Source organism: Pteropus alecto, unplaced genomic scaffold (assembly GCF_000325575.1).
Source record: "Pteropus alecto unplaced genomic scaffold, ASM32557v1 scaffold134, whole genome shotgun sequence".
In the NCBI taxonomy this organism is placed as follows: Eukaryota; Metazoa; Chordata; class Mammalia; order Chiroptera; family Pteropodidae; genus Pteropus; species Pteropus alecto.
In genome coordinates, this window is record NW_006436283.1 from 709,932 (window position 1) to 718,680 (window position 8,749).

General features: G+C 65.7%; 2 protein-coding genes across 8 annotated transcripts in view; one reads left to right on the top strand and one right to left on the bottom strand.

Moving 5' to 3' along the window:
• The first annotated feature begins 23 nt into the window (after window positions 1-23).
• On the top strand, window positions 24-3,566 carry CENPX (centromere protein X). Its single transcript, XM_015589704.2, has 4 exons — window positions 24-2,343; window positions 2,445-2,498; window positions 2,773-2,861; window positions 2,994-3,566. The coding sequence occupies exons 1-4, from the start codon at window positions 2,229-2,231 to the stop codon at window positions 3,006-3,008; spliced, it is 273 nt and encodes a 90-aa protein (XP_015445190.1). The 5' UTR covers window positions 24-2,228; the 3' UTR covers window positions 3,009-3,566.
• Window positions 3,567-4,692: 1,126 nt separating this feature from the next.
• Window positions 4,693-8,749, bottom strand: part of ASPSCR1 (ASPSCR1, UBX domain containing tether for SLC2A4) — a 25,397-nt gene continuing 21,340 nt past the window's right edge. For 5 of the 7 annotated variants that reach the window (XM_025047026.1, XM_025047027.1, XM_025047023.1 and 2 more), the window contains 5 exons: window positions 8,533-8,585; window positions 5,449-5,500; window positions 5,182-5,251; window positions 4,871-5,064; window positions 4,693-4,784 (listed from right to left, as the gene is read on the bottom strand). In XM_025047026.1, the coding sequence (XP_024902794.1) occupies window positions 4,771-4,784; window positions 4,871-5,064; window positions 5,182-5,251; window positions 5,449-5,500; window positions 8,533-8,585 (383 nt within the window). In that variant the 3' untranslated portion in view covers window positions 4,693-4,770. The remainder of the gene's footprint in view (window positions 4,785-4,870; window positions 5,065-5,181; window positions 5,252-5,448; window positions 5,501-8,532; window positions 8,586-8,749) is intronic. The other 2 variants (XM_025047022.1, XM_025047025.1) reach the window with 1 other exon arrangement.

Genomic DNA, 8,749 nt, shown 5'->3' on the forward strand with positions numbered 1-8,749 from the left:
ACCCACGTGCAGGCTCCGAGCCCGCCACCGCGCTCCGGGACGGGCCCGTTCCCAGAGCCGGGCGGCGGCTTCGCCCCGTTCGCCCGTCACCCTCCAGGGGTGGGGTCCCGCGGCCGCGCAGCCGGAGGTCGAGTGGTTTGGGGCAAGAGGGAGAGGGTCTGCCGAAACCAGGCAGAGGTGGGCGCCGTGACGGCGGAAATGCAGGGGGCCTCCGAGAGGGCTGGGCCCGCTGCCCCCCGCCTCGCCCCACAGCTGCGTTTCTGGGTGGCACCTGTTTGGGTTCCGTCGTGTGGGAGGCTCTAAAGTGCTTTCTTAGTAGCACACCTGGCGCGGGATGTAGCTTAGCCCTGTGGGGGGGGCATTTATCATCCTAGGAGGTGGGGCACTAGTCCCAGCCCCACTCGTGGGTGCAGGAGAGGACCCCTTGCTCTGTGCCCGGTGTCGCGCCCTGGGTGGAAGTGAGACCGCCGGCTCCCACGCCCTGAGGCTGTGACTAGTTTGAGTTTGTCCTTGTTGCTCTGCCCTGAGGTTGGAGGCACTGAGCCCCTTGGGAAGGCGTGCCAGGAGGGCCTTGGGCTTTCGTGACCTGGGAAGGGAAGGAGGAGGGAGGGTCTCAGCCCCCGCGAACACTTTGTCCCCAGTCCCCAGTCCCCAGTGGGGCCTTCAGCCTTGCAGAGGCATAGGGGACTTCTGTCTGGTTCATCTACTCCCTCAGCTCCCTCTTCTTTATCACTTGGGACCGTGTCTCTGCCCTGACTCAGAAAGGGAAAGTCACTGAGGCTGGGGTGACCCGACAGGGCGCTCGTGAGAATTCTCGCATTATAACACCTGCAGAGGGGAGCCCAGGGTTTGGCCTTCATCATGCCCACCTGGACATCTCTGCAGTCCTCACGCCAAGGGCTCTGGCCAGAGCTGAGGTTGTTGTCATTGCCCATGAACAGGGCTGTCCCCGACAAGAGTGACAGAGGAGCTGCGGTCCCTGCACACAGTGGGACGGAAGCTAAACACATCCCCAGTTCCATCCGCCCCTCAAGTTCACTATATTTGTTTGTTGGGGGACCGCCACTCCCAGCTGATGCCGTTCCCCCTTAGTTGCCAGGACAGCCCCATGCAGCAAGCACCAGCAGGTGGCATCAGGCTCACGCAGTCAGTGCTGGGAGGGCCAGGCCACTGTGGCTCCCCCTGGATCTCCCGCTGGTGGGATCTTATCCTTCTGACCCTGGGCCCCAGCAGTGTCTGCCCCTCTCAGGGCTTTGCTGAGCTGCACTCACTGGGCGTGGCAGTGCGACACACACCCCCACCCCCCTCAGGCTGGAGGCCTGGCCAGTCCCCGGCTCACCTTCCCTGCAGGACACCCTGTTTTGCTTCTGAGCTTCTGGGTGTCCACTGAGCTTCTGTCCTCCCGCCTCACCGGGCGCTCTACTGGCTACTGGTTTGCAGCTTCGTCCGCTGGCCCCTGCCCTGGGCAGCCTTGTGTGGTCCATCTACGTCCACCACCCAAATCCTCATTGCCAGCCTTCTGGAAGGCCCTTTTCTCAGCTCCAGCCACCTACCTGGCTGCTCTGCCTGGGTGTCTGATGCATGTCCCACACTCAAACGTGTCCCAGGCTGAGTCCTTGATTCCCAGAACCCATCTGTGCCCCCTGACCCTCTCTCTGAGGAGTAGCCCCGTCCTCTGGAGGCTCAAGTTCCGCCCTGAGGAGTCTTGGCCTGGACCCCCCCATGTCCTTCATGTCCAGCAGGAAGGTCTGCAGATACACCTGGACTCTGTTCTTTCCCCCGACCGCCCACTGAGCGAGCACCCTGGCCCCCACCCCCATCCATGCTCAGAGGCCTCCCTCCACCTCTCCGGGGGGTCCGTGAATGGAGCTGGCCCCCACGCCCAGAGCACGGTCTGGCACACGCTGGGTGGCGGCGGCGGCACGGACAGACCAGAGGGGCCCAGCGCGGGAGCTGCTGCCTCCAGCCCCTCAAGGGGAGAGCACCCTGGCCCAGGGACGGGAGCGGGAGCACAAGACTGCCCTGAATTCCAGGAAAACGGGGGTCCCAGAGAGGGGTGGGCTGGCACCTGGCTGCTTCCACCTGTCCAGCACGTGTGGAGGTTCTGGCCCTGGAGGCATCCACGGGGGGGGGGGTCTGTCCCACCCTGGGAGAGGCTGCAGGGCATAGAGGGCATTTCGGGCCAGAAACTACAATTCCCCCCAAACCCCTACTCCCCCTGGCACTAAATGCCTAAGGGGTCTGCCACCGTGGGGGCTGGTGGTAAGCTGCTGTCGCCCACTGGTCCCCAGGAGCTGACTAGCAAGCTGTTGCACCTGCACTTCAAGGATGACAAGACCAAAGGTGTGTGTGGGGGGGGAGTGGGGCGCAGGGAACGGCAGGCCCTGGCCAGGGGGCAGGAGGGGACACGGGCCGTCGGTGACCTGTTGCTGTCCACCTTGCAGTCAGTGGGGACGCGCTGCTGCTCATGGCGGAGTTGCTGAGGATCTTCGTTGTGGGTGAGCCAAGGGGCCGGGACTCAGCCAGCTCGCTCGGGTCTCTTCTGCCTTTTATTTTCCAGTGGAGAAACCAAGGCAGACATCGTCCGCATTTTCCCACGAGTGCCCTTTGCGCTGTGTCTCAGGAAAGCTCTGTGTTTCAGGGGCCACAGCCTCAGTCTTCTGAGCTGCTGGCTGGCAGGGGTGGGGGAGCAGCTAGGGCTGAGGCCCAGGGGATTGGGGTTCAGGGCCCCTAGCCTTTCCCACCTCACACTCCCCTCCTGTGTCATGGCAGAAGCGGCCGTCCGCAGTGTCCGGCAGGCCCAGGCAGAGGACCTGGCCCGTGTGGACGTGGACCAGCTGGAGAAGGTGCTGCCTCAGCTGGTAGGTGGGCGGCGGCGGCGGGGGGGTTGGCGGCGGCCAGGTCGGGGTCCAGCTCCATCCTGCCCTCGCAGGAATGGCCTGGCTGAGGCAGGGGCGGGCTGGCCACGGGGCTGAGCGCTCCTCTCCCCACAGCTGCTGGACTTCTAGGGCACTCCACTGCCACCGCGGCCGCCTGTCCGAGTCACAGCTCAGCCCCGAGTCCCCGCGTCTCCTGTGGCCTCTAGGCTCCACACAGGGAAGAAGCTGCTGATCCCCAAGACTCTCCCCAGCCCCCAGACTGGGCCAGGTCCCAGCAGACACACCACGGTCCCTCACATCCTCTGGCCCTGCTGATGGCCCGGGCCCAGCCGCGGGACTGCCGTGCAGGGAGCCGGCCCACGCAGGCGCTGGCGGTGGAGGCACTGGCAAGCAGGTGCCGAGGGAGACGCGTGCTGACCTGTGGTCCTGTCGCCCCGATACCGAAGCTGGCATGTCACCCCCTGGCCTTGTGACACTCCCCTCAGAAGATGGCTCCCTGAGTTATGAATCTGTTCTCACAAAGCAGCATCAGTAACCCAAGCCGCCTCTTCCGGACGCAGCTTCCGCGTTGCCATTAATCACCCAAAGTCGAGTTGCCTCAAAGCTGCCATCGCCCCCACCCCCCATCTTGGTAGGACGAAAGCAAAGCTGACAAAAGACAGAATAACAAACAGCATGTGAAACCAGGCCTGTGCGCATGTGGCCACTCGCCTGGAGATGGTGCTCCCGCCACTCGGCCGCCTGGTAGTGGGGTGCCCTGGCCTCGGCAGGTGGGGGATGCTCGGGCGAGAAGGACCCGAAGACCAGCCACCAGGCCCCGGCCTCACCCATGGCAATGCCAGGCCAACTGGCCTGAGGGCCATGCCCGCTTCGGAGACTTGGTGGCTGTGTGGGACCTGCTAGAAGCCAGAAGCTGGGTCTGGGCAGCCTGCCTGCCCTCGGGTGCTCACGGCTCCTCAGAGCCCAGCTCCATTCATGCAGGGCCACCCCCAGCCTCCCCATCCTCCGCAGCACCCACTTCACATTAGTTCTGAAAGCTGCTGAACACAACAGTGCCCAGGACAGGAGACACCCAAAGGGCTCTGGGCCGAGTGGCTGTGGAATTAGGACAGCCCAGCACGTGGTCCACTAAGGAGGTATGTCCCGGTGGGACAGCAGCTGTCCCACAAGCTACCCCACCTGCCGTGAGGACCCAGAGGAGCCTTGCGAGGCCCTGTGGAGCTGCCTCGGCCCTCACCTAAGGATGCACAGGTTAGGGGCAAGCGTGCCACCCCTGATTTGGCCCCTTCCTGCACCCCTTCCCTGCCACTGCCCCCCACCTTCCTCTCCCCCGCCCATCAGGGCGTCTCTGGGCTTCAAAGCGCTGGGAGCATGTGGAAGTAATTAGACCTGAAGGGAGAGGCTGGCGACAAGTGCCAGAGCCCGTGCCCCACAGTCACTTTGAAGTGCCTCATGGTGAGGGTGGCGGGAAACCCCAGGCCAGGCCCTGCCTAACTCCAGGTGGGGGTGCCTTCCTCTCCCATCCCTGTCAGGGGCTGGGGTGGCTGGGGTGTGCCACAGCCAGGCAGGCGACGCCTGGGGGCTCTTCACCCCACACTGCGCAGAGGAGAGTAAGCAACGGTGCCAGGTAAAAGCCAGGAAGAGGCACCTTCACCCCTCATCAGAGGCCGCAGCAAGGGGACCCTGGGCCCACACACCGGCCCAGCCAGGCTGCAGAGCTGGCCAGTCCCAGCGTCAGGAGCAGTGGAGGCCCGCAGCCAAGACGTCGGGCTGGACAGCAAGCAGCAGCCAGGGCAGAAAGACCACAGGAGAGTCAGGAGCAGTTCGAGTCTTTATTCCCACTGCAGCGGGGACTGTCAGGGCCAGAGTGGACCCCGCGGGCTGGTGGCTCTCACCTCTTGCCGGCTGCAATGCAAACAGGCCAGGATGACCCGGGGGCCCTGGGCTCCTGCCCAACAGCCTCTCCCAGCCTGGCAGCCCCCCCACAGTACCTGGCAGCTTCAGCCACTTGGGCACCTTGCCCAGATCCCTCCTCATGGGCTGGGCCACTCCCGGGCTGGGCTCAAGAGGCCCCACTGGGCCCTCTTCCGTTGGCTCAGACTCAAGGGGCGCCAAGTCAGGGGCTGGCAGCAGGGTCGGGGTCGTGGCAGCTCTAGACATGCACCTGGGGACAGAAGGCAGAGATCTAGAGGGGGTAGTGCAGCAGTGGCCCTGCCCCCCCATGGATACTCACCTGGGGACGGGAGGCCAAGGTGTGAGGCGGGGCACTGCAGAAGAGGGCCCGTCCCTCATAGGTACTCACCTGGCCACCAGCGCATCAGCCGCAGATGGGGACACAGTGTGTTCCAGCACCCTGGGCTCCAGGTAGAGGCCTGTGGGGGGCACAGGCCGAGGGGGATGTGGAGGGGCATGGCCTGGGCAGGTGGCTGTCCCAGCTTGACGCCCACAGTAGTGTATCACAGGTATCAGCCATAGGCCTCCCTCCCAAACCCAGAGGAAGTCCCCTGTCCTGGGGATCTGGGGAGCGGGGCGCTGGCAGGCGGCAGTGTGCAGAGCGGGCCCCACCCACCTGTTGGCTGCTCAGCTCCGAAGTGCACGAGGGCTGCAGGGAACAGGTTTGCCTGCGGGGAGGGCAGAGCAGGGCTCAGAGACCAGGTGGGCATGGTGGGCAGAGGCTGGCCGGAGGCCGCTGTGCTCACCAGGTCCCCCCCACGGCCACAGCCACTGCCCCACCCAGATGCCTGCTCCTCTTGTGGCCCCAACTCCCGTATGTGCCAGGCCAGGGGTCTCGGGGGGCCCTCGAGGACCAGCCCCAAGCACTGAAGAGGAAGCTCTGACAGCACACGCACTGCCATTTCAAACCGCCCCACCCCCACCCCAGTCCCTAGGGAAGAGGCGACACTGAGGGCGGCAGTCAGGCCTGGGTGCCCCACCGCAGGCCAGCTCGCAGGTCAGAATGGCCAGAAAGGCCACCGGCCCTTACCCAGCTGGCCCTGCTGCCACTGCCACCCCCGCACTCCCCTCCCCCAACCATGTGGCCTGAGGAACAGCCCTGTGGTGTCTGCGGGGCGCCATGGTCTGGCCTCAGGCTGTGGGGAAGGCCTCAGACCCATGGGGGCAGTGAGGGGGCCACAGCTGGCTGGGTCCAGGCAGGGCGGGGGCGCTCTGGAAGCCAAGTTGCTTTGGGAGTCTGGTGTCTGCCACCTCTGAGTCCACCAGTCAAGACCCCCAAAAGCCCCACTCGGGTCCCTGCCTTGGCTTGGGTCTCACCCCTGAAAGCCCCTCCCACCAAGTGGGCACTCCCTCTGGGTGCCACACACTGCCCTGGGGGTCCAGAAACTGCACCTCACCCCAGCCCCGTCTGTGTGTGGGGGGGTGGCAAAGGGTTTCTGCTCAGGGACTGTGCCCACCTGCTCAGGTATGGGGTTAGGACACTCATGCAGCCCTGACATGCCCCCGGAGCCTTCTAGGCAGGAGGCTGGTCTGTGGTGCAGGCGGATGGCCCCTGAGCCCCCAGCGTCATAACCTGACCCCCACTTCTGTACCCAAGGAGGATCATGGCTGCAAGCCCCTAAGCTAGCCGAGGGCGGCCACACACCACCCGCAGCTCTGCGTCCTCGGCCTCTGGTGGAAAAACCCCAGTTGCCAGCTGAGCACACCTCTGGGCTCCAGCCCCGGGCTCGGGCAGTCGCGGAGGGTATTAATAAGAGAAAGCTTCAGGGGCCTGACCTAGGATTGCTGAGGCCACGGCTGAAACCCAAAGACACAGACAAGGGCTGTGAGCACTGAAACCTCCCTTGTCACACGCGGGATCGAAGCCTTGTGGGGGGCGGGGGCTGCACAAGGGCTCTGGAGGCGCTGGAAGCAGGGGTGGTCAGGGAGCAGAAAGGGGGTGTGGAGAAGACAGTGCCCTGCACTTCCCAGCGTGGCCCAACCGGCTCTGCAGACCCACTAGGCGCCGGGACCCGCACGGCACCGAGCGACGGCATGCTCCCATTTCACAGGGCCTCGCCCAAGCCCACTGGTGGCGCCTCCCGGGGGCTGCAGGGCTTGAAGCCCTGAGGCCCCCTCCCACCAGATGGGCATCGTCAGGGCCCCTGGGAAAGCTCCTCTTGGACCTGGCCTCCTTGCCTCCCCTCAGCACCTGCCATATGCCGGCGCCTCTGGGATCTCAACCTAACAGTGGTCAGTGGACAACACGGCAGACCACCGTGACCACCAGCAGGGAGAGTCCCCCTCTGCTCGGGCGGGGGGTCCCCACAAGCTGTGGTGGTCTTCGGAATCCACTAGGGTGGCGGGCAGGGGCCTGAGACGGGGTGGGGGCCCAGGAAGCAGGTGTGATGTGGGGTGCTGGGCGCCCTCGTGCCCACCCACCCTTGTCCTCACCCCCGGCCTCTCTCAGCCAATGCTGTCCCGGTCCAGCAGCTAAAAAGGGCAGCTAGGCTGCTGTCCCCCACACCCTCGCAGGCTGTCACTCTCTGGAGCACAGGGCAGGCCCCCGGGCGGCCTCCCGAGCAGCCAGCAGCCAGAGCGCGGCTCTGCCAGGGACATGAAAGCCGGCGGCTTCCGCGCCCGCGCACCCGCAGGAGGCAGGAAGCCTCCTTCCCGAGCCCTGCCAGCTCTGTGATCGGGCGGCGGGGCCGCCACCCCGAGCGGAGGCCCCGCGGCTCCAGGCCGAGCTGACCGATGAAAGGAGACGGCTGCTGGTAGCCAGGGGCAGAGTGTCACCAGGAATGAGGCTGTGCAGATGGGACAGGCAGTACCCCAAGGACCCTGCCGGAGTGGGGTGTGGGTGCCGGTCCCCCTCCAACCCCCCAAGGCATCTTGCAAACTCAATGTGCATCCACAGGCTCGCCTGCCAGGGCGGGCAGGGAGGGGGGAAAGAGGCCCAGCGCCCGTGGGGCTCCTGGGGGCTGGAGGGCTCGGGGGCTGCTCCCGTCCACTTGGACTTCTCTCCTTGGTGAGCATCCAGCTCTCTGCCTGGTCTTGCCCATCGCCCCCACAACGGTGGCAGGCCGACTCAGACCTCCACAGGGCCTGCGGGCCACTTAACGAGGGCTGGCCTCTGTTAGTAATTAAAATATCTGAGGAGACTTTGAAGAGGAAACCATTAGGCCAGGGGCTGAGAGGCCCCAGGCTGCTCTCCCAGGCGAAGGGACAGGACAGCCCTCCTGGCTCTGGAAGGCGGCCCAGCAGGGCAGCGGATCAACACTCCTGGCCCCACCCTTCCCCGGGAGCTGGGGGACTGGGGAGGGGGGGTGCGGGCAGAAGCCGCCAGGGAGGGGAGGGCCCGGCATTCCCAGCAGAGGCCACTGGAGGTAGGCGGGGGCGGGGAAGCGGGGCAGGCAGCAAGGGCCATACTTGCCCCGCAGCTGGCACCCCATGAGCTGCCTGGGCAGCTGGCCACCTGCAGTGAGGCTTCTGACCCTTGACCCTTCAGCCTTGCCCATGGGCCCTTCTCAGCCAGACGAAAAGCAGGAGCTCAGCAGCCCCAGGGCCCATCCCCTCTAGGGCCACCTCACACGGGGCCACCCACGAGCATTCTGCTCCCTCCAGTCCCCAGACCCAAGACGCAAGGCCACGTTACCCTCTGACACGCGCCCTGTGGGGCAGCCCCAGCAGCACGCCCCCTCCCCCAGCCAGGCGCCAGTACCTGGAAGAGGGTCAGCGTGTGGTCCTCCAGGACGGTTTTGGGAGGAGTGATGACTGTGGAGAGAAGGCGTCCCTTGTCCCTCGTCCCCGTGCTCCTTGTCCGCCACACCCCACTCCCCATCTCTCCGTGCCCCACCTCACCCCTTGCCCACACTCCCGGGGAAGACAGGCCTGAAGGCACAGGGGTAGCCCAGGTCCTGCTGCCTCAGCTGGGGTAC

Excerpts from the sequence above, each read along its gene's own strand:
- CENPX (XM_015589704.2), top strand. The coding sequence starts at position 2,229 with ATGCCTAAGGGGTCTGCCACCGTGGGGGCTGGTGGTAAGCTGCTGTCG. Across the intron at positions 2,344-2,444 it reads CAAGGATGACAAGACCAAAG|TCAGTGGGGACGCGCTGCTG; the intron begins GTGTGTGTGGGG and ends TCCACCTTGCAG. Across the intron at positions 2,499-2,772 it reads GCTGAGGATCTTCGTTGTGG|AAGCGGCCGTCCGCAGTGTC; the intron begins GTGAGCCAAGGG and ends GTGTCATGGCAG.